Source organism: Mesoplodon bidens (assembly GCF_964165515.1).
Source record: "Mesoplodon bidens genome assembly, chromosome: 13".
Taxonomy (NCBI): domain Eukaryota; kingdom Metazoa; phylum Chordata; class Mammalia; order Artiodactyla; family Ziphiidae; genus Mesoplodon; species Mesoplodon bidens.
The window spans coordinates 26,867,058-26,891,842 of NC_138169.1; the positions used below are offsets into that span (position 1 = coordinate 26,867,058).

General features: G+C 47.4%; 1 protein-coding gene across 1 annotated transcript in view; it reads left to right on the forward strand.

Moving 5' to 3' along the window:
- Window positions 1–1,730: 1,730 nt before the first annotated feature.
- CRKL (CRK like proto-oncogene, adaptor protein) overlaps window positions 1,731–24,785 on the forward strand; it is a 31,993-nt gene continuing 8,938 nt past the window's right edge. Inside the window, exons 1-2 of the mRNA XM_081252210.1 lie at window positions 1,731–2,495; window positions 13,486–13,951. Coding sequence (XP_081108336.1) covers window positions 2,185–2,495; window positions 13,486–13,951 — 777 coding nt within the window. The 5' untranslated portion in view covers window positions 1,731–2,184. The remainder of the gene's footprint in view (window positions 2,496–13,485; window positions 13,952–24,785) is intronic.

The following is a 24,785-nucleotide window of genomic DNA, read 5'->3' on the forward strand; positions in this document are numbered from 1 at the left end:
CCCTCCACCCTACTCCAAGATTGACATTCCTATCTGGTGCTAGAATTTACTTTAGAGGGCCTCAGTTTCCCTATAAGCAAAACAAGGAAAATGGACTAAATTATAGGCAATAACTGTGTAACAGTGAAATGAGCCCTTGACTTTGAGTCAAAAGACCTGGATTAAGAGTGCCAGCTGTGGGACTTCCCTAGTGGCACAGTGGTTAAGAATCTGCCTGCCAGTGCAGGGTACATGGGTTCAAGCCCTGGTCAGGGAAGATCCCACATGCTGTGGAGCAACTAAGCCCGTGCGCCACAACTACTGAGCCCGCGCTCTAGAGCCCACGAGCCGGAACTACTGAGCCTGCATGCCACAACTCCTGAAGCCCGCAGGCCTAGAGCCCCTGCTCCACAACAAGAGACGCCACCACAACAAGAAGCCCGTGCACCGCAACAAAGAGTAGCCCAGCTCACTGCAACTAGAGAAAGCCTGTGCACAGCAACAAAGACCCAACACAGCCAAAAATAAATAAATAAATAAATAATTTTAAAAAGTGCCAGCTGTGCCTCTTGCAAATTATGTAACTTACAATAACTTATGTAAGCAAGCCACTTAACCTCTCTGAGGTTTAATTTTGGATCTATGAGATGCTCACTAAATATTTTTTCTATTTCTAAATTTTGTATCTATATGTAAACTTGTTATAATTATTTTATGACGTACATAAATCAAATCATTATGCTGTACACCATAAACAGTGCTGTATGTCAATTATATCTCTATGAAACCGGAAGATAAATGAAATACATTAGAAAATGAAAAAAATATATATAAGACATGGAACGATTCAGTCAGCTAGTCAGTTGAGCTAGGATTGCAACCCAAGCCTTCACCTCCAAATTCTGAGCTATTCAAATTGTGCTCGAAACTAATACAACACGAAACTTTGGGGGGGAAGCTGAAAACCTGCTTTGCTGAGTCACAAAAAGCACTAGACCGTGACACTTCCCCCGGAGTTTACACCGGAACAGACATCACCCATCACCCTACAATGTAGGCCAGGCTCAACCCCGGGGTGCGAAGCGCCACAATGAGAGTCCGATGACCAGGGGTCTAAGAATGGGCTCGTGCTGCCACCGTCTCCCTTTCCGGACACTGTTTCTCCTCTGTCCGGCTCCGGGCTGCAGGTTTACCTCAACAGTCATTCATTCTACCAAGATTTGAGCATCAGCTCAGGGTGGGACGGTGCGCCAGGCCCAGAGCTGAACGAGGCGAGGCAGACCAGACCCTGCTCCCTTAAACTGACTGTCCCGTGCGGGTGGGGGCGGCCGGGGGCCGGGGTCCCAGCGGGGCTACGCCTGACAGCGTTCGCACCTGCCCGGCACCACCTGAGCGTGAGGAACGGTCGGCTCCGCGACCCCTTAACCTGGCCATCCCGCTGCGGTCACCCCGGCCCCGTGGGGCCCATCGCGCCCGTCAGCTCACCTAGGGGCCGCGCCGCCGGCCGAACCCAGCCTGCACTTCCCGCTTTGTTCCCAGAGCGGGGTCTGGAAGCGCCGCGCGTGCCCAGCCCCAGCCGCTTCCAGGCAGCGCCCCCAGCTGCCCGGGAGGGCGCGCGGGGGCGCGCACGAGCGGCGCACGCCCGTCCCGCATGCCCGTGCTCCCGATTGGCCGCGCCGCGTGACGTCACCGGGAGGCCCCGGCGGCCGCTGGGAGCCGGCGCCCGCGCGTGCGCAGACGGAGGGCGCTGAGCGGAGGGGGAGGTGGCTGGCCGCTTCTCCCGCGTCCGCCATTTTGTTGCTGTGGCTCTTGGGAGCGGGCTGGGCGAAGCGAACCTGGCGGCGCGGCGCTCCTGGGGGTCTGGTTCTTGGCTTGGCCGCGGGGCTCGGTGCGGAGCGGCGGGGGCGCGGGGCCGGCGCGCGCCGGGCCAGGAGTGACCGGAGGGTCCCGGGTGGCCTCTGCCGCGCTTGGCTTCACCGCCGCGACCCGGCTGGGCCCGCACCCCCGAGCCGGCTCGTTCCGTGAGGCGGCCCCGGAGCAGGCGGGCGGTGCGGAGGATGCTGCGGGCCCGCGGCCGCGAGGAAGGTGCCGGCGCGGCCCAGTAGGCGCGCGGTGAGCTAGAGGCCCGGCCCGCAGACGATTCGAGTTGAGCGTCCAGCGCAGGCAGAGCATCCCCGGCCCGCCCGGCCCAGCGCCCGGCCCGCCATGTCCTCCGCCAGGTTCGACTCCTCGGACCGCTCGGCCTGGTACATGGGGCCCGTGTCTCGCCAGGAGGCGCAGACCCGGCTCCAGGGCCAGCGCCACGGCGTGTTCCTGGTCCGCGATTCGTCCACCTGCCCCGGGGACTACGTACTGTCCGTGTCCGAGAACTCGCGGGTGTCTCACTACATCATCAACTCGCTGCCCAACCGCCGCTTCAAGATCGGGGACCAGGAGTTCGACCACCTGCCGGCCCTGCTGGAGTTCTACAAGATCCACTACCTGGACACCACCACGCTCATCGAGCCGGCGCCCAGGTGCGCGGAGGGCGTGTGCGGGCGGGGGTCGGGGCTGGACCCGTGGCCCCCCTTTCGGAACCGGTTACTTTCCGGAGGGCATTCCGAACCGAAGGCAGTGTCAGGATCTGGGTCATTGTTGATGAAGGGGTGCGTCTTAAATGTGTTGAGTTGCGGGTGCCTAGTTGAAAATGGACGCTTTTTGCCTTCGTTACGTTGTTGGTTTAATTACCCTGCTAAAGCAGAGTTTTGTTGTTGTTTTTTAAACCTTTTTTGGGCCACGGATTGAGACTCTGAAACTAGCCTACCCCCCCACCCCCGCAAGCACACACGAGTTTGCACACCTTTCAGGGTTTTTGAACTCCAGGTTAAGACCTGGACTGCAGCTTTTGGAACACTGGACAGATGAAAATGCTTTAGCGTTTAGAAACAAATACCTTTAACTGTGAAATATCAGAAGTATATATTGATACCCTGGTGCCAAGTTTAAAATAACCTAGGCATCTATTTTATAATACATTAATTACAAAAATTGTAAAAGAAGGTGCGTTGGCTTCAACGAAGACTTTTTTTTTTTTAACAGTTTCCCCCCAAGCTGGACCGTCCATAGACTGGAAATCCATTTGGTTAAATTCCAAGGAGGAATGAGGCTAGAATGTTACTAAGGGAATTTTTTGAATGACACTCATCTTAATTCTATCTTACTTGAATTTCAGGTGTACTTTTTGTGTTAAGTTTAATGACTTAGTATCTGTTTTAAAGTTAACCCGGAGTGACACCGATCATTAGGCATCCTCTTTTCATTTGATTATTTGCCTTAATCAATATTTTGCTAGAGGTTTCTTTTATTTAAATTACGCCAAATTTGAGCTGAAGAGATTGTCTAGAATTTTAAAAGTAAAAGGTATTTCACTGCCCAGTTGATTTCTTAAACATTTGTTTAAAAAGGACAGATTTTTCAGGATGAGATGTTTCTGACTTTACAGATTCTCTGACAGGATGCTACTCTGAGCTCTAAACACTAAAAGCTATTATATCAATTAAGGAGCACCCACTGGACGCCTCAGCGTTGCTTCTGTGGAATATAGAGAAGGAACAACGTGACAGTGGAATGACTTTGAGGTTAACTGCAGAAGTAAATGGGTTTTAAAAACTGGTGAGAACGTGATTATAAATCAGATAGTGTATAACGAAGACCTAGACACCAAAAAGAATCTGATTGGTGAAACCTCCAGGTCCCCGAAGATACTGGTGACTGGAGTCAACTTTCAGCACATAGAACCCACAGTAATGAGATATTAAATACGTTTAAGTAAATTACTTTCCTAGCTTGTGGAGGTGAATTATATCATTAATTTCAGGCATTTAGCATACCATGCTGTGTGCCAGGTGTTGTGCTTACTTTGAGGTGACAGGTACTATAATGCAGCTGTGAGTGAATAACTAGATCCCCTTCTGGGTGGAGAAAAAGGATTGTGCCGCAGCGGCTTCCCCGCAGAAACGACCCCAAACTTCCCCTTCAGGCGTCTTCCCAGGTGCCCTTGTAACTTTGTGAGTGTGGTGCCTGCCCTCACACCTCTCATCCTCCTTCCCGGGAGCCAGCCCTGCACACCCATGCACACCTGCGGGCCTTCGTTCGACTGCTGGCCCTCCGTGGAGCGCCTCCCTCCACCAGTTTCTCACCTGCGGAAATCCTCCCTGTGGTGCTGGGGCCTTTACCTGACCCCCTCGAGTTCAGCCTTGATTGTTTCTCTTCTGTGCCCTCTGCCCCAGGCATTTTGCTGTAGTTTAGTTTTTCCTTTTCCCTGCTGTTTCCAAGGGCTGTCACAGTGCTGGTTGAATCAGATCCTGGCTGGATTTACTTTGTCACACAGAATCTGGATTGCCTCTCCTGAGGATTTGGTTGATGTATTACCTACTGTAGGAGACAACGCCAGGCAAGCCTTGGCCAAATGCAGAAATCAGGACGATGCATTTTCACACTCCAGACAGGATAAATAAAGTGGTTTAGCTTTTTTAGGCCTCAAAACTGAGCTCCTGAAGCCAGAGTTTCATGCCCCTTGGCTAATAGTTCTTTTTGGGGGTCTGTTTTACTTAGTGAAAGGTCACAACTGTATGACTTCCTCAGAATTTAAGGTCTGGTGCTTGTTTTGCGCTAGTCTGATCTTTTTTATTGGAATGCTCCTTAACTTTTTTTTTTTTTTTTTTTTTATTTTTAGCTGTGTTGGGTCTTCGTTTCTGTGCGAGGGCTTTCTCTAGTTGTGGCAAGTGGGGACCACTCTTCATCGCGGTGCACAGGCCTCTCACTGTCGCGGCCTCTCTTGTTGCGGAGTTAACTTTTAATTTTATATTTTTATTCAAATATTACAGGAGAATTATGTTCTAGTGATGGGTACTGGGAAAGAGGGGTGACAGACATGCTTTCTCTATCATTTTAGTGGAGGAGACAGACAGAAAAGTAGAAAAATAAAATACTACAAGATTTGTGAATGCTATGAAGGAAATCAATCTAGGCTGAAAGGATCTAGTAGAAGGGACTTACCTGAGGTGGTGAGGTCAGAGAAAGCAGAGGTCAGAGAAACTGCAGAATGGAGGAGGAGCAAGGCTTGGGCGAGGAGGGGGAGAGCTTATGCAAAGTTCTGGGTTGGGAAAGACAGCAATGTGATGTGAGTGTGGCTCTGACATTCAGATCTAGAAGAGTTTGGACAGGTAATGGTCAAAGGCAGGAAATTGGGTGCCATGGAAGGGGTTTGAAGCCGGGAAGTGACCTGAGGCTGTTACTGCAATCCAGGTCAGAATGATGGTGACTGATGAGTCGCCCATCCATCCATCCATCATAGAGACATTATGTAGACTGAGTGATGGCTGTGGTTTGAAAATAAGTTGCTGGTGGGAGGGGGGATGATGGGGAAGAGAAAGGAAGAGACAAAGATGACTTGGTATATTTGTAGCTGTCTGTTCTCTGGGTTATCTTATTGTCTTTTGAGTTTGTCTGTGGTATTCATTTCTGTCTTAGATTTTAAATTTAAACACGAAAGGTATGTCAGTGGCTTTTGACTTTTGAATGACCCTAAAAGATTCTTTATCTGCATATGGGTGTAATTTTTATATTAAAAATCATTTGATAAACAGAAACCTTGTGGTTTTCACCTCCATTTTACTTGAGTATAAACGCTTTTAAGATTCTGTTTATTAGGTTATAGTTAGTATTCAGGTAGGCGCTACTGGTTTTTTTGTTTCTGTTTTAATAGAGGCTATTTCCAGTTTAACAACAGAGTGTTTCAGGTTTCTGAGTGGATTTAGTTTAGCTATGAAATACATTTTCCTACGGTTTAGCAAATTGAAAGTGTGTTTTGCGTAGCTTGCTTTGCTTATAAAATTTTCCAGTTCTAGCTTATGTAGCTATATGATGGCTGGGAGAAAAATCATGAGAAGTAAAAGTTGAAAAACTGAGGCAAGTTGACCCATAGAGAAAACCCTGTTTGTTACTCAGCAGACATTGCTCATTGCATGTGCTGGTAATATGGAACTAACATTGACTCAGCAGTCCCTGTCATGCTCTTGAGGAGCTTCCTGGTTACTGAGACTTTATTTAAAAGGCCAAATTCATGTCATCTGATACAGACAGTAGCTGTGGGAGGGCGGAGGAAGGATGTGCAGCCTAACCTGAGCATTCTGAGGGGACCCTCACACGTGTGCCACAGAGGCCACACCGTGGGGGACCGGAGGGTACCCCAGGTAGCATGGCCATGCCTCCCCCCACGGCCCCTGTCTGAATATTTAAGGGAACTTTTGGACTTTTATAATTAGGAGTAGGGGAGAAGGATTAACAGTGATTTTGGTTAGCATAGAATTGGACACTGTGGATAAACCTTTGAGTTTCTTCTTACCAATAGTTTAAATCACCTAAGTTCAATTTAGATGGGAACCATAAACGTCATTACGCTGGGAATGGAGTCTCGCCCAGGTGAGAATTGTGTTCTCATGGCACAGCACGTAAAGTGCTGATAGCCATTTGCTTTGTGACCTTTCTCTTGTTTAAGACTCAAATTCAGAGAACTTTTTATCTAAGAATTCTGCTCTTGATCTGAACAGTTGGACTAGGTTCTAAGGTGCTAAGGTTCCTTCAGGCTAAAATATTTTAGTTCTTTCTGATAAGTGAAAGGGGGCAGTGGTGATTATCCTGGAGTTGGAGTTGAGATCACAAGGAGTAAGGTGGGACCAACAGGCATGTGCAGCTGGTCGGAACGACAGCCGAGTGTGAGTTCTGCGGTGGTGAGGCGAAGAGGCTTGGACAGCAGCAAACCAGGTGGCACACGGGATCTCCTTGTCTGTGGAACAGATTTAACCCAGGCTTAGGGGAAATGCTTCCCTGTGTCTTGGGCATTTTAATTTCAGCAGGAATTTCAATATATTGAGGCCTACTGTATCCCAAAGCCCAATGCTAGACTCAAGTCATATAATGGAAGTAAACCACGGCCCTAGCTTTTGAGAAGCTCAGTATACTGAACAAATGAAAATAGAATACCATGGGAGCTTAAAAGCAAGGATGGTCAACTAAAGGGTCAGGCAGGGCCTGAAAGGGAAGGTGCTCTGTGAACTGGTTCTTTTTTTTTTTTTTTAAACATCTTTATTGGAGCATAATTGCTTTACAATGTTGTGTTACTTTCTGCTGTGTAACAGAGTTAATCAGCTATATGTATACATATATCCCCATATACCCTCCCTCTTGCGTCTCCCTATCCCACCACTCTAGGTGGTCACAAAGCACCAAGCTGATCTCCCTGTGCTATGCGGTTGCTTCCCACTAGCTATCTGTTTTACATTTGGTAGTGTATATATGTCAATGCTACTCTCTCACTTCGTCCCAGCTTACCCTTCACCCTCACCATGTCCTCAAGTCCATTCTGTACATCTGCATCTTTATTCCTGTTCTGCCCCTAGGTTCATTAGAACCTTTTATTTATTTTTTTTAGATTCCATACATATGTGTTAGCATACGGTATTTGGTTTTCTCTTTCAGACTTCACATGAACTGGTTCTTGAAGGGTAAGAACAAGTGTATGAGGTAGAAGAGGTGCTGGGAAAGGCACAGGTGTGGTTCCTGTGAGTGAGGGGCCGCAAGCTAGGAAGTTAAGAATGCTGAACTGTGAAGGGCCTCTGCTTTGTACATCAGTTTAGTAGTGGGAGCCCTCTAACGTTTTTAAGAAGAGAACTGTCATGGTCAGTTTTATTTTTTAGAAACTGGTGTGGGCGGGGTGGTGAGAGTCTGGAGTGTGGGGTTAATTAAGGGCTGTTACAGGGGAAAGGATTGTGAGAAGCTGAACTGAGATCTCTTGTGTTGGAAATATAAGGTGGAAGCCGACGACAGCCATCGCTGGGCGGTTGCCTGTAGGTGAGTGGAGAGCTGTGGCTTCAGGGATGATTTTTTTTTTTTTTTTTTTTTTCCCTGCGGTACGTGGGCCTCTCACCGCTGCGGCCTCTCCCGTTGCGGAGCACAGGCTCCGGACGCGCAGGCTCAGCGGCCATGGCCCACAGGCCCAGCCGCTCCGCGGCACGTGGGATCCTCCCGGACCGGGGCACGAACCCGTGTCCCCTGCATCAGCAGGCGGACTCCCAACCACTGCGCCACCAGGGAAGCCCTTCAGGGATGATTGAATGGTGCCTCTGAGAGAATGGAGAGGAGGGATGGGGGGAAGGGGTTGATGGTTTTCAACAGGGAAGCCAGGCGGGGTTCAGCAATCTGATGAGTTTGTTAACGAGAAGAGGGTTGGGGGCCAAATATACAGATTTGGGTCTAAGCTTTGGTGGAATCTGCAGAATGAGCAGAGGTAGAGAAGCTGTGGATGGAGGTGCAGAAGCAGGCCCCGACAGAGAGCCATTGGTGAAGGTGCGAAGCCAGGGATGGAGGGAGAGTCCTCCGTGCTCAGGGCCACCAAGGGATAAGAAGCGCCGGAAGCACTTTGAGCAGATGGGTACTTAGCTAGTCTTCTTGGAATTGATTCTTTTACCATCTGTTTTGTTTTCCGACTTTTTATTGTGAAATCTTTCATACATACACAAGAGTATGTGTATACATGTATATAATAAGGAAAATCTTCCATATCCATGTTACCCCCTTTAAAAACTAGAACAGGACCTTTGAAACTCTCTCCTGCCAGAAGTTGATTGTATTGCTTCCTTAACAGGAATAAGGTGATTGTAAGCATAGAAGGCATTAAAGCTGAAGTTTAAAGAAAATGTTTTATCTGTGATTTATACACGCAACTGAGAATGCTTTTAACCAAAGGAGGAGGGAGATTCATTGTCATTCGTTGAGGAGCGTCTTCTCTTCCAGAGCTGGCGAGAGAGGGAGAGGGAGAAGAAGCAGCATGGGTCTGGTGTGCTTGATGGGCTTGGGAAACTGTGTGTATGCTGGATGCTATTTACAGTCCTGATGAAGGAACAAATTGCGAAACAATTGAGAAACAATGAGTTGTTCCAGTTTTATGTTTCCTACTTCTTTGGGCAGTGGGGTCTAATATGTTCAGTATTTCTGACCTGGCATCATCATGCTTTCATCTCTGCATTGGGACTAATGTGTAATTTGCAGGGGATTTTGATGAATACACGAGTTTGAGAAAATGGGGAGTGGAGGGCTTTGAATTTGTTAGGGGTGTGGCTGGGAGGTTGATTTCCTGTCATATTTAGGGATGTCTGTGCGTGTGCCGAATCAGGAAAGGAGCCCCAGGTCACTGTAGCAGTGAAGTGGAGAAAGTGTAAGCTGTCCTCCCTCTTGTCAGGTCTGCACGAGCACCCTCCCCAGCTCCGCCTCGGCTATCTAGACCAGGCCTCAGCGAACTCACAGTGAAGGGCTAGCTGGTCAGCACTTTAAGCTTTGTGGGCCCTGTTGTCCCCATCCCAGCTACTCAGCTCTGCCCTCGTACTGCGGAAGCAGCCACAGACAGCCCATGAGCGCACGGGCCTGGCTGGGTTCTACTCAAACCTTATTTGTAAAACCAGCTGGTAGGCCGGTGGCCTGCAGGCCATAGTTTGTGGACCCCTTGGCCAGACTCACAGATAATTTTTGTATAGTGTACTGGAGCCGAGAATGGTCATTACTTTTTTAAGGGTTATATGAAAAGAAGACTATCTGACAAAGGCCATATGTAGCCAGCAAGCCTCAAATGTGTGCCGGCCAGCCTGCTCCTGGCCTTGCTTGTGGGAACCAGCCAGCCCCGCGAGCTGTGGGGAAGCTGGGAAGGGAGCGTTTGAACCCTTGGGCCTCTGAGTCTTCTGATGTAGAATCAGAATGCATAAGCCTGTCTCCCACGAAATCTTTCAGCTTTAAAGGGAGCTAGTCTTTGGCTTTTTCTGCACCATCCCCTTGCTTGTTCTGACCCTTAGCAGAACTTGACCCCGTCAGCTTCTGTGGGACACATGAATGACACTTGGTGCTCTCATTTGCCTTCCAGTCTCTGTCGCTACTAAGTTTGCAGCCTTTTGAGAGCAGGAACTTGGTTTTAATTCATTGTTTGTCCCCCAGGTTCTTAGTACATAATAAGGCCAGTGAGTACATGGGTAAATGGATGTCATTAGTGTTAATCCCTACTGGAGCTGTACTAGTGTTCTCACGATCTGTGGAACTGCTTTTAACTTTTAACTGTATAAACAGTAAAATAACCCTTGGAGGCATCTGTAGTGGAACCAAGTGTGCTCTTGGTGAAGTATCTGAGATTTGTATAGCGTGACCCAAACTCTCACAGAATCTCCGTGGCCCTTGAATTAGGATCAGGGGTGTACTTTCAGGGGTGGGGCGTGAGGAGCTGATGGGGTGCTTAGTGCTGGTCAGGAACTATTGTGGGTGTTTCACACACAGCGTTAATTCTCAGACACCTGAGAGACCCACGGGTTGTCCCTGCGGCTGACAAGCTGAGAGGCTGTGAGTAAGGACACTGCCTTGTGCAAATCCAAGTGGAAAGCATTGTACCTCCCAGGATTGCTATGGGGATTTCAATAATTTACTGTCTGCCAAGACTGCAGGCAGTCCCCGATGGAGGTATAAGTGTCAGCCTTTTCTTTGTTTTGCTGTTCCTGCTCACTCTTTTTTAGATATACAGATAGTAAGCAGTTTGCCCCTTTGTTGTCAGGTTGTTAATAAGTAATAAGGCCTTTGAGGTTTCAAATCACTCCAACCACCAAGGTATCCTGACTACTGTGAAGCTAGTCACTTACATTAAAAAGATGTAAGTTTTGCCAAATTACAAAGAAAGACTTCTGGAGAGTAGTGTGGTAAAATGTACCAAGGGCCGTGAAAACGTTCCTGTTCTTTAATCCAGGAATCTAGGCTTTACAAGAAATACAGTGCAGGGAAATTAAATTCAAAAGAGTGTGTGAAGATAGTAATAGAGAGAAAGAAGAAGCATTCAGAAACACAGGGATGCTTGTTTGCAGCAGGCTCACCGAATGAAGCAAGAGCAGTATAGTGGGGAAACGCAGAAAAACTGCCCCTGGCATGTGTACATGGGACTTTTTTTTTTTAATAAATTTATTTGTTGGTTGGTTGGTTGGTTTTTGTCTGCATTGGGTCTTCGTTGCTGTGCGTGGGCTTTCTCTAGTTGCAGCAAGCGGGATTCTCATTGCGGTGGCTTCTCTTGTTGTGGAGCACAGGCTCTAGGCGCAGACTTCAGTAGTGGCACACGGGCTCAGTAGTTGTGGCTCACGAGCTTAGTTGCTTCGTGGCATGTGGCATCTTCCCGGACCAGGGCTCGAACCCGTGTCCCCTGCATTGGCAGGCAGATTCTTAACCACTGCGCCACCAGGGAAGTCCTGTACGTGGGACTCTTAAGAAAGAAAGCCGTACATGGAAGCATTTAAGTTTCCGTCAACAGATGAATGGATAAAGAAGATGTGGCACATAATATATACAATGGAATATTACTCAGCCATAAAAAGAAATGAAATTGAGTTATTTGTAGTGAGGTGGATGGACCTAGAGTCTGTCATACAGAGTGAAGTAAGTCAGAGAATGAAACAAATACCATATGCTAACACATATATATGGAATCTAAGGGGAAAAAAAAGGGTCATGAAGTACCTAGGGGTAAGATGGGAATAAAGACACAGACCTACTAGAGAATGGACTTGAGGATATGGGGAGGGGGAAGGATAAGCTGTGACAAAGTGAGAGAGTGGCATGGACATACATACACTACCAAACGTAAAATAGATAGCTAGTGGGAAGCAACCGCATAGCACAGGGAGATCAGCTAGGTGGTTTGTGACCACCTAGAGGGGTGGGGTAGGGAGGGTGGGAGGGAGGGAGACGCAAGAAGGAAGAGATGTGGGAACATATGTATATGTATAACTGATTCACTTTGTTATAAAGCAGAAACTAACACACCATGGTAAAGCAATTATACTCCAATAAAGATGTTAAAAAAAAAAAAAAGAAAGCAAGCCATAAAGTGGGCGGATGGGAGGCAGGGAGGGAGGAGGGAAGGAGAACTGTAGCTACCTTGGGGCAGGAACTGTGGGATCTTTTTCTCTTTTGTTTTCCTTTTTTTTGCTGAATGTTGTAACATGGTAACACTTTTTTAAAAAGAAACTTTTTTTTTAAATTAAAGTGCTTCAACTTAGGAGATCATGTTGTTATGTGAAACAACTTTTTAGGTCATTAATTGGGGGAAAAGGAGGGAATGACCGTCATCTACTGGAAGACAAAACAACTGTAGTCAGTGGTTAGGCAGGCATAGGCCCTATCCCAGCGTTCTCCCTCGGGCTGCTCCAGAACCAGCCTTGGTGATGACTCTGCAGGCGTCACCCCCTAAAAAGGTGGAGACTCTGGGTGAAGTTACTCTGGTGTAGATTCTGTGCTTCAAAAAAGTTAAGGGGAGGAAATGCTAACAGCAAAATAGGTTTTCCCAAAACTTCATGTATTCGCAACTTTCCAGAACACTTCTTAGGTGAAGAGAGACCTCTGTACTTCTCTTGCAGAGGGGCATTCCAGATGGGGTGTTGCTGAAGAGAAGGGGGACAGTGCTTTTCTTTTTTTCCCTTTAAAAAATATTTATTTATTTATTTATTTATTTATTTATGGCTGTGTTGGGTCTTTGTTGCTGTGCACATGGGCTAGTTGCAGAGAGCGGGGGCTACTCTTCCTTGAGGTGCACAGGCTTCTCATTGCGGTGGCTTCACGGAGCACGGGCTGCAGGCGCGCAGGCTCAGTAGCTGTGGCGCATGGGCTTAGTTGCTCCACAGCACGTGGGATCTTCCTGGACCAGGGCTCGAACCTGTGTCTCCTGCATTGGCAGGCGGATTCTTAACCACTGTGCCACCAGGGAAGCCTGGGATGGTGCTTTTCTAACCGACTCTAGGTGGTTCCGGGTGTGCAGGGCAGATTCACAGGGGAGCTCCGAGAGCGGGTGGCCGGGGGTGTGATGCTTAGGTGAGAGCTCTTGCGTCTGAGCTTTTCCATGAAATTTTTCACGTTTTCATTTGGAGGCTCAGATGATGATTCCTGTACAAGATGCAGTATGGGTTGTTGTTTTTTTTTAAAATTATAATGCAAGTATATACTCCCTTTTCTGGTTTTTATATTTTGAGGGGCACAGAGGCCTTTGTCATCTCTCTGGGTGCCCGGGGAAGTGTGCAGGGTGCACGCCCTAGATTAGGACCAGAAGGAAGAGTGTGTGGTGGTTGTGATGGGCCTAAGGAAGGAGGCAGCTGAACTTACTGGGGATTTAAAAATAATTTTAAAAATTCAGACCAAGTATCTGTATGTGTAAACAAAAGCTTCCTATGAAACAGAGATATGTGGGAGGGGTGCTATGCACCTAACTTTAATATTCAGGATATTAACTTCGATTGCATTACAAACTACAGAGGGTAAAACAGTGTGACAGGACCTTCTTAATGACTGAGAATATGGAGAGGGAAATAATTTGTTATTGAGTTAATTGGTTTATTTTAAAAGTTTGGCAAACACTGATATAGAGTAAGATTTTTCTCTTAATTTTCTCTCTCTCTGAAGGTATCCGAGCCCACCAATGGGATCTGTATCAGCACCCAGCCTGCCTACAGCAGAAGAAAATCTGGAATATGTACGAACTCTCTATGATTTTCCTGGGAATGATGCCGAAGACCTGCCCTTTAAAAAGGGTGAGATCCTGGTGATAATAGAGAAGCCGGAAGAACAGTGGTGGAGTGCCCGGAACAAGGATGGCCGGGTGGGGATGATTCCCGTCCCTTATGTGGAAAAGCTTGTGAGGTCCTCGCCACACGGAAAGCATGGGAATAGGAATTCCAACAGTTACGGGATCCCAGAACCTGCTCACGCGTATGCTCAGCCTCAGACCACGGCTCCTCTGCCTGCAGTTTCCAGCACTCCTGGGGCAGCGGTCAGCCCTTTGCCATCCACACAGAATGGACCTGTCTTTGCAAAAGCAATTCAGAAAAGAGTGCCCTGTGCTTATGACAAGACCGCCCTGGCATTAGAGGTAAAATCTACTAAGGCTGGTTCTTTGGGTCCTTTGACACTCAGTTTTTGTTCTCTTTGGCCATGGCTTGCGGGAATCTCAGTTCCTCGACCAGGAATTGAACCCGTGCCCTAGGCAGTGGAAGCACGGAGTCCTAAGCACTGGACTGCCAGGGAATTCTCTAAAAATACATATTTTTAGAAGAATGGTCCCATATATTTTTGTGTGTTATTTTTTTACTGATGTATAAATTTATATAAATTACATAAGTGAGGTGGGCCCTAAATATTATTGTATTAGAATATGGGATTTGGTACCACAGTTTCCAGCTCTTTCATTTATTGATAACTTATGAAAATGGTTTGTGAATCACACATTGCAATGTAAGTATCATTATAATATGAGTACGGTTTTATACTCTTCTTTCGTATCATTACATCACGTGTGTTAGAGAAACTAAGATTAAGTTATTGCTTGTTCCGTGTGTGTTCACCCCGAGGTCACAGCAGGGCAGAGCTGGGAGGCAGCCCAGGTGCATGGCAGGAGGATGAAGTCATGGGGCCTGTTGCTTCAGAGCAGCCTGCCCTCAGATTCAAAGGGAGCTGTGATTTTTTTTTTTTTTTTTTTTTTTTTTTTGCGGTGCGCGGGCCTCTCACCACTGTGGCCTTTCCCGTTGCGGAGCACAGGCTCCAGACGTGCAGGCTCAGCGGGCCCGGCTCACGGGCCCAGCCGCTCCGCGGCATGTGGGATCTTCCCAGACCAGGGCACGAACCCATGTCCCCTGCATCGGCAGGCAGACTCCCAACCACTGCGCCACCAGGGAAGCCCTGGAGCTGTGATTTTTGTGTGTGTTTTTTTCACTGGTTATCCTCAGGTTTTTTTGGACCAAGAGTAATACCCAAGTGAACTACACCTGGAGGTTTGGTTCAGAGTCTGAGATTACTTCTTCCTCTTATGTTGGCTCTAAGGAAAGAGCATCTGAGGCAGGGACTGGGGCTGGGGGGGACCTGGTGCTTTTATACTTCGCAGTGGAAGAACAGGAAGGGAACCAGAGAGGCTCTCTCCACAGATGGAGGCCTGGCTGAGTAGGCCTGCTGGCCTTCTCATCCCCACACAGACCTGCCCTTGCATGGTACACACCTCAGCACCCTAAAATAATTTGGGGTGTTCTGGGCTCTAAATACCTTCCAGTTTGCTTAGTGGTTTCAGGCTCTGGGAGCACTTCCACATCTCTGGTCTCCTCATGGGAGTGGGGAGCTAGGATTTAGACTTGTGTTATGCAGCTGACGGTTGGCACACCAGGGTGAGATCCTGGGGGTCCAGGCTCCCAGTCAGAATTCCAAGCCCCGTAAAGGAAGTCAGGACGTGGGTTCTTACCTGAGCCAGGATTTAAAGCCTCACTCCCTTTAGGACGCCTGTGTGTTGACTTCTAGCTCTAAGATGTGCGGTTTAGAAACCCCTGTCTCCCATGTGTGTTCTTTGGAGTGTGCACAGGGGGTTGTAGAGGGGATCACTCAGAGCCTGGGGAGTGGATACATACATAGGTGGGTGGCTTAGGGAGGCCGGGGTGAGGAGAAGGAGCCTGGTTCGTGAAGCATATTTGAAGATAACCAACCCATCTTCTCCGCCGTTAACACTGCTCTTCTAGCCTCAGGCCCCAGAGACGGATCTCCACACCCGAGCCTCCTCGTGACACCAGCCCAGCTGTGTCAGCCTTGTGAAAGGCTGCCTTAGGTGATTAGAGTGTTAGTGGACCCAAGAAATAGACCTTTGCCAAATTCCACTTCATGGTATTTCCTGTGCTGTGTGTTTAAATGAGACTTTCAGCTATGCCATAAATAAGTATGTCTGTGAATTATGTTATCTTCTAAAACTGATGCCTGTCGGATCTTGTTAAAAACAGTCCCCTCTTGGGACTGTTGCAATTAGGTTACCAGGAAAAGTATTAAAATTAAAATAAGAAAGGTGAGACAAGTAGGACAAAATGTGCCAGTAATTGAAGCTTCATTATTCCCCTTGAGATGGTGTTACAAAGTGAGGATGGTTCAGGTGAACTTTACTTCCTGAGTTAGTTCACAAGGTTTTTTCATAAAACTTGAGTTTTGAAAGAACATTCCTGCACGTGAAGAGATATTTTAAGAGAGGTCTTTGTTTAGACACTTTGCTCTCTTGCTTACCTCTTTTCAGGAAGCGACTTTATCCTTGGGATTTGGTTTGAAAGGGGAGCCTCCCGTGCCCTTGGTGGAGCAGGGCTGGAAGGGCTCCTGGGAAGCAGGGGTGTTCTCAGGTGGTGGGGAGTGGCGAAGGCCTTTCCAAAGGTAGATCGTTGGCAGAAGAGAATGTTTGGAGCAAGGATGCTGTGGTCATTACAAAATAACCTGCGGCCCAAGTTGTGTCCTCTGACACAGCGGCCCGCATTCGAGTCCCAGGTGTTCCTGGTGTGATCTTGGGCACGTTTCTCAAATTCTCTAAGCCTAAAAGTCACCCTGGCTCTGAGAGTTGATGTATGTTTGTTAATCATCCATTCATGCATCCAACCTGTGCGGGGTGCCTTGTAGGGTCCTGCCACCAAAGAGCTTGCCACCTAGTGAAAGATTAGAGGCAGGAACCAGCAGTGTGGTAAGTGATCTGATAGCACAGAATAGGTGGGAGCAGAGATGGAGGTAGGAGATGGGAATGTGGATGGGTGTTGGTCTGGGAAGGCTTCCTGCAGGAGGTGACCCTTGAACTGAGTTTTGAAGGATGACTAGAAGTTAGCTGGGTGAAGTGGGAGGAGGCATTCCCGGCAGAAGGAAGAGCTTGCAGGAACAAGAGGACACCGCTGTGTAGCTGCAGGTCATTGAGAGTGTTGGGTGTGTTGGGCAAAAGACAAAAGCTTGGACGTGAGCTGTGACCATATCAGCAGAGAGCTAAGCTGAGGAGGTGGACAATTTTCTTGTGGCCTTCATTGAGGCATGAAATCGCTGGTTTCTCACAACTGTTAGAGGTTCTGAAGTTTGCAGGTGGGCAGTTTACCTTTTTATTGATTGATTTTTAAGTAATTTAGAGCAAATGCTTGAGTCTCCCTATAATATCAGTCTCCCATACTCATATTCCAGTATACTTCCCTGACTAGAAAAGGGCAGAAATTTGTTAGCACCTTCAGAGTTGTACTTAGCTCTGGGCACACACAGCCAGGAGTCTGAATGGAGCCTCATGGAGCAGTGCCCCGTGGTGTGGGCTAAGGGAACAGCGGTGAAGTGGGGTAGGGGCTGCAGGTGAGGTGTGGAGGGAGTGGGGATGGATCGATGGAGTCAAGGAGGGCAAGTGGGGTGGTCTTTAGCTCTGTCTTCATGATGCCTCAGCTCCTACCTCAGCCTCATCATGGACACCTCCAAAAACATTCCCTTCTTCAGCAGAGGTTTCCTGAAGTGCCTGGATGTGACTGCAGGAGTGGGGAGTGCAGCGGGGAGCAACGCAGAGGGCCCGTCTTTGTGGAGCCTGGGACACGGTCTCATGACATGGTCTCTGCTCCCACCAGGGAGAAACCAGCCACTTCATCCCTGTCCTGTACCTGCCTCGCTCAGTGTGGGCCCCTGCAGTTGTCCCTCTTGAGGTTTTTGTTGGTTTTGGTTTTTCGGTCTTACCCACCTGTATGCTTCTGGTCTTTTAAAATCCTGATTACATCAGGTAGCATGTTGATCACCCCCTCGGTTTCTTGTTATCTGCAAATTTCATAAATGCACGATCCAGATCCTTCTCTGCAGCCTCTCCTGATCCATGTCTGATATCTAAAAAAGGACAGTGAGGTTGGTCTGGTGTGACTGGTTCCTGACTGAGCCCATGCTGCCTTCCGGAGACCCTTTTTCCCATTCTAAATGCTCATAAACCATCTGTCTGCTAATTGCATCCAGAATTTTGTCCAGGTTTGATCTCAAGCTCACCTTTCGTGTTTCATAGAATTTGCCATCATCCCTGTTAGAACAAAAACCAAGAGACTTGACCCTTCATAAGCCTGTGAGTGTTCTGTGATGTAATTCTCTGTGGCAGATGACCAGCACTGGACTGGTCCTGTTTGCCAGTGTGTTTGGTCAGCACTTGGATATCTGTCCTTATCAGCATGAGGCCATCCTTTCATCTGTGGTGCATGTTTTTTCTGTGAGCTCACCAGCATGCTCAAGAAACCTGCTCTTCACTCCCATTGGGGTCATCTGCGATTGTGTTGTTTACATTTCTTGGGTTGTCTACTCCCCATTTTGAAAACCCCTAGACATTGAGCTGCATCTGGTCTCAATCTTTTGAATTGACCTTCCTAAGACCCATGGTACTACTTCCTTCACTGACTGTCCTAGAATTCCCAGATTTCTGCTTCCACCAGTTGGTTTTGCTTCATTGGTTAGAATTAAGTGTTCGCGTTAGCAGTTTCTTCATCGCTGCTTCTATTTACTGAGAGGAAGTTATCTACAAAGCAAATGTAGGTTTCCTCAGTGCTGATTGTGTTTTTCTGCTCTCCGGGATCAGCTGTGAGTTCCTGTGGCTGGAACTCTATGCCCACAGTGATGTCGGGTCTGCATTGTGGAGGTCTGTAAGGGTCAGAGGCGTAGCCTCCCAGTGTGAGGGGGCTGCTCTGTCTCAGCGATTCCCCTCCTCACCAAGGCTTGTCAGAGATGCCCACAAGCTCACACCCACCTTCTTTTTTTTTTTTTTTTTTTTTTTTTGCGGTACACGGGTCTCTCACTGTTGTGGCCTCTCCCGTTGCGGAGCACAGGCTCCGAACGCGCAGGCTCAGCGGCCATGGCTCACGGGCCCAGCCGCTCCGCGGCATGTGGGATCTTCCCAGACCAGGGCACGAACCCGTGTCCCCTGCATCGGCAGGCAGACTCAACCACTGCGCCACCAGGGAAGCCCTACACACCCACCTTCTTAAGGACTTTCATCAGGGCTGCTGGGCTCCTTCTCCATCCTTCTGTCGTTGACATGTCACTTGTCCTTAACAGCATCCAGTTTTAGGAATTCTGTACCTAAGGTAACATTTTTTTTTCTAGCATATCATATTCTCATTGGATTGTGAATTAGAGAATATTCTTAAAAGGGTTTTGTTCCTCTTTCTTACTATATAAATTGAGTAAGAATACTGTGAAATTGGGGCCCTAGTGTGGTTCAGACAAGGCCAGTCCCAGCCTGGTCATTAAGCTAACCTCAGTTTTCCATACGTGGTAATAGCTATTGTGTAAGGAGAACCATCAGCTAGGGGCTTCACAGAGAATATTTTAGTTGATCCTCATAGCTGCCCCATTTTATGCACTTAGAACTTGAGGTTTGTTTAATTTGTTGACAGTTTCATAGTTGGTATGTGGTAGAGCTAGGACTCAGCCCACACAGTCTTTCTTTAGACAGCTTTATTGAGATAAAATTCACATATCATACAATTTACCCATTTAAAGTGTACAACTCAGTGGTCTTTGGCATGTTAAATTATTCATTTTTTTAAAATTGTGATGAAATGTGCATAACAGAATTTACCCTTTTTAAGTGTACAATTCAGTGGCATTAATTGTATTCACAGTGTTGTGCAGTCATCACTGTTTCCAGAACTTTTTCCTCACCCCAAACTATAACCATTAAGCAATAACTCCCCACCCTCCTCTCCTGAGGCCCTGGTAACCTCTAGTCTACCTTCTATCTGTATGAATTTGCCTATTCTAGATACCTCATATAATAAAGTATACAAATACATAAAGTATTTGTCCTTTGGATTGGGCTTATTTCACAGAGCATAATGTTTTAAGGTTCATCCATGTTATAGCAAGTATCTTCATTCTTTTTATAGCTAAGTAAAATTCTATTGTATGGATAGAGACCACATTTTGTTTATCCATTCATTAGGTAATGGTTGTTAGAGTTATTTCCACCTTTTGGTTATTGAGGATAGGGTTACGAACATTTATCTACAAGTTTTTGTTTGAATACCTGTTTTCAGTTCTCTAGGGTATATGCCTAACAGTGGAATTGCTGGGTAGCTCTTTGTTTAACTTTTGAGGCCAACTAAACTGTTTCCACAGTGGCTGCACCATTTTACAATCCCACAAGCAATCCACAGTTCTCCACATCCTCATCAACACCTGTTATTTTCCTTCTTTTTAAAATTTATAGCCATCTTACTCGCTATAAAGTGGCATCTTGTGGTTTTGATTTGCACTTCTGTAATTACTAATTATGTTAAAGTGTCTTTTCTGTGCCTCTTGGCCATTTTTATATCTTCTTTAGGAAAATGTTCAAGAGTTTTGCCCATTTTTATTTTTATTTTATTTTACTTTTTTTGCCCATTTTTAAATTGGGCTGTTTGGTTTTTGTTGTTGAGTTTTAGGAGTTTTTCATATATTTTGGATATTAAACTCTTATCAGAGGTATGATTTTTAAATACTTTTTTCCCGTTCCGTAGGTTGTCTTTGTACTTTCTTGTCAGTGTACTTTAATGCACATTGTTGATTTTGATGAAGTCCATCTTATCTATTTTATCTTTTGCTGCTTGTGCTTTTGATGTCATACCTAAGAATCCATTGCCAAATTCAGGGTCATGAAGATTTACCCCCATGTTTTCTTCTAAGAGTTTTATGGTTTTAGCTTTTACGTTCAGGTTGTGTATCCATTTTGAGTTAATTTTTGTATATGGATTGACATGGGCGTCCAAATTCTTTCTTTGCAGTAGAAAGTCCAGTCGTACCGTACCATTTGTTAAAGAAATTGTTCTTTCCCCATTGAATGGACTTGGCACCCTTTTCAAAAATCAGTTGGCCAGGGAATTCCCTGGTGGTCCAGTGGTTAGGACTTTGTGCTTCCATTACAGGGGGCATGGATTCCATCCCTGGTTGGAGAAGTAAGATCCCACAAGCCGCAAGATGTGGCAAAAAATAATAATCATCAGTTGGCCAGAGATGTATGAGTTTATTTATGAACTTTCAATTCTATTCCATCGATCCATATGTCTGTCTGTGTGCCAAGACCACACTGTTTTGATTTCCATAGCTTTGTGTAGTGGGTTTGAAGTCAGGAAGTATGAGTCCTCCAACTTTGTTCTTCTTTTTCAAGATTGTTTTGGCTATTCAGCATGCCTTGCAGTTCTATATGAATTTGAGGATCGGCCTTTCCATTTCTGGGGGGCGGAAATAGCTGTTAGAATTTTGGTAGAAATTGTGTTGAATTTGTAGATGACTTTGGGTAGTGTTGACATCTTGAAAATATTGTCTTCCTATCCACGAACACTGGATATCTTTCCATTTATTTAAGTCTTCTTTTAACTTTTTTTAGCAGTGTTTTGTAATTTTTGGTGTACAAGTCTATCACCTTGGTTAAATATATTCCGTTACTTTATTCTTTTAGATTCTATCGTAAATGGAATTGCATTCTTTTTTTTCTTTTTTTGGCTGGACCGTGCAGCTTGCGGGATCTCAGTTCCCCAACAGGGATTGAACCTGGCACGACAGTGAAAGCGCCGAGTCCTAACCACTGGACCACCAGGGAGTTCCCTGGAATTACATTCTTATTTGCTCACTGCTGGTGTATAGAAACACAACTGATACTGTGTGTTGATCTTGTACCCTGCAAATTGGCTGAGTTTTATTAGCTCTAATAGCTTTCTTCTGGAATCTTTCTACATATAGGATCAGGTCATCTGTGTATGGTTTTACTTCTTCCCTTCCATAGCCCACCTTCTCTTGCACCATGGCATACCTTTAACCCCTGACTCATCCTAAAATAAAACCCCTGTGTTTTCATAAGAAGTGTTAACCAGTAAGTAGCCCTCTTGAACCAAGTTACTACCTTGAAGGATAATGGCAATTTTAAAGAGACTGAGTCTTCAATATTAAAAACCAGTCAGTAGGGCTTCCCTCATGACGCAGTGGTTAAGAATCCGCCTGCCAATGCAGGGGACACAGGCTTGAGCCCTGGTCCGGGAAGATCCCACATGCCACAGAGCAACGAAGCCTGTGCGCCACAACTACTGAGCCTGCACTATAGAGCCCATGAGCCACAACTACTGAAGCCCGTGCTCCACAACAATAGAAGCCACTGCAATGAGAAGGCCGTGCACCACAACGAAGAGTAGCCCCCGCTCACCGCAACTAGGGAAAGCCCGCACGCAGCAACCAAGACTCAACGCAGCCAAAAATAAATTCAATCAATCAATCAATCAATTAAAAAAAAAACACCAGTCAGTAGCATCCGGTTGTAGGTGAGGGTACATGAGGCCACTTGATGGCTGCTCAGGGCACATGGACACGGAAGGTTTGATTCAGGTGCGGGTGCCCAGAGCACACGGGGCGGTGTTAGAGCAGGCAAAGGGCCCAGGCAGCTCCATGAGGGCTTCTTTCTGTTTTGTGTCCTTCCAGGCCTGGCACATGGATGTTCAGCATGCGTTAAATGAGTGAACGAATGAAAGCCACAAACGGCAGGATGAAAGCTGCCTGGTGATTGTAGCACGTGGGTTTTTGCTTTGTTTTATATCTTTTTTGGGTTATGGACCCCTTTGAGAATCTGGTGAAAGCTGTGGACTCTTTCTCCAGAAAAACAACATATATTAATATATTTACATGTAGTTCTGCATATACTTTGAGGATGTTTAATATCTGAGACCCATTCCTGTCACCGAAGTTAGGACTTCTGACTCCAGTGTAACCCATTGCGCTCCTGATCTTGTTTTTATGGAGCCTGACTGGGGAAGCAGAAAGCTGCTGTGGCAGCCAGTGCTGGGGCCTCCTGCAAGGAGGACTGCTCTTTGAATCAGGTGCCAGAAGACAGGCGGCAGAGTAATTTCCAGAGCTCCTTTTCCCACTCGGGACAGGTAGGGCTCCAGGAGACCATGGCCACATCAGGAAGTATCCTCTTGGCATCTCCCTCTTCCTACCCCTCGTGTCAGCTCACAGAACGGAGCCTGCTAGCGTGTGCTCCATCGTAGGGTTGAAGCAAACCCTCCCCAGTGTGCTGGCAGTTCTTATCACGAGGAGGACTGTCACAGGGTGACAGTAAAGGACATAAGGACGTAAGGAATGTTTTCTCGATCTGTTGATTGGGTTGGCCACACCTTCCAGGCTCACAGTGGTCCTTGCGCTGAGTTGGTGCCCACCCACTTCAAGATTTATCTGCCTTCCAAAGTGAGTGCTGCTTTGGGCTCAGCCCTTCTACCATGAAGCCCAAGGAAGGGCACCGGACCAGCACTGAGAGCTCCCAACCGTGCTGGGCCCTGGACCCGAGGGGCTGTGTTGTCAAGCTGTGGAAGAAGTCAGTCCACAGCCAGGCCCGTCCCATGTGTGGTGTTCTCGGGCTCGGCCCCGTGGAAGGGGGCCTTCAACTGAGGTAGAAAACAGCACGAGGAGTGACGGGCTGTGTTTTGACATGTGAGGGCTCCTGCAAGGCCAGAGTGTGGCATTAATGGTCAGGTGGCCATCAGACGTCTCCCAGCCCTTCTACCCTCCTGGGCTGCACCCAGCCGGGCTCTGCTACTCAGGGTCACTCAGGCTAAGGCCTCGTCCGCGCCCCTGTGCTCTGCAACGTGGACTCAATACTGCTTTTCAGCCACTCGCTTTTTGCACTGTTTTTATCATTGAACAGACATTTGCTGAGTGTCTGCCACGTCTAGACAGTGGGTTATTTATTGTCTGTCTCACAGTGAAGAGGGTAGGAACTGCAATCAATGTGCAGCACATCTCACTGAACTGATTAGGCAGTATTAGCAGAAGGTATCCTGTGAAGACCATCAGAGTCAGGAGTGAATTGGCAGGGGTGCGGGTGGGATGTTCTGGCACCTTCCTCTGCATCCTCCCGTGGTCTTCCTCGTTGCTTGGGACCCTTCACAGTGACGTATCAGACTTCGAGTCTCCAGGCCTTCCCCTCGTCTCCTCTCTCTAACAGGCATCCTTCCCATCCCCCGTCGGTTTTGAGAGGACCCTTGTTACTGACAGGGTTGAAAACCCACTTTAGTACAGTGCTTCTCCATTGCTGGTTCCAGTTCTCCCCGGAACCAGCCAGAGGACAGTGACAGCTGGTCGGGGGCATGATCGTGGGGTGGGGACTGGGTCTACTCAGGAATCTCTACGCCAATAGCAGCTACTGTTTACTTCGCTGGGTGTTGTGGTTAACACTTCCATTTAGTGCTTCCTTTAATTATTGCAAGAACCTTCCGAAGTCAAAAGGAAACGGAGACTTGGACAACTTGAACAGTTTGTCACAGTAATGTAGCCCTAAAAGTGGCAGAACCAGGACATCAGTCCAGCCCTGCCCCACTCCAAAGGTCATAGCGTGAGTCACCGCATGGTGCCACCCTAAACCTGCTTTAAGCAGAGACTGCTTACCTCCCGCTGTTGTAGATCTTAGATCTTAGTTTCAGGTGTGTCCTGAGTACACAGTACAGAATCCAGCCCATCTCCAGTGGCGGCCGCCCAGAGCCCTTCCTGCTCTCAGTGGCGGTGTGTGCAGCTTTATAAGGCCGTTTATGGGAGCTGGGATTGTCCTTAAGGTGTGTTTGACTTTGGTCAGGGTTGCTTATGTTCCTTCAGTTGTGGAAGCAGAGCAGAGATCCAGGGTTTCTTAGGACCAGCTTGGCGGTGCTGGGCAGTAGCCTGGAACATGGTTTTTAACATCTTACGCTGTGTAGCCCTGTGGTTGCACTTCCAGTACATCACGTCCCTGCATCTGTCATACAGCCCATCTCTGGGGAAGACCTTGGCAGGCTTGAGAAACTGAAAGGAAGCCACTGTGATTGGGGTGAGGGTCAGAGATAGGAAGAGTCAGGGACCAGAGGAGGCAGAGCCTTGGAGACAGGAATTTGGATGTTGCTCTTGTGCAAATAAATGGTGTTGGGTGTTCAAAGGCAGAGCAG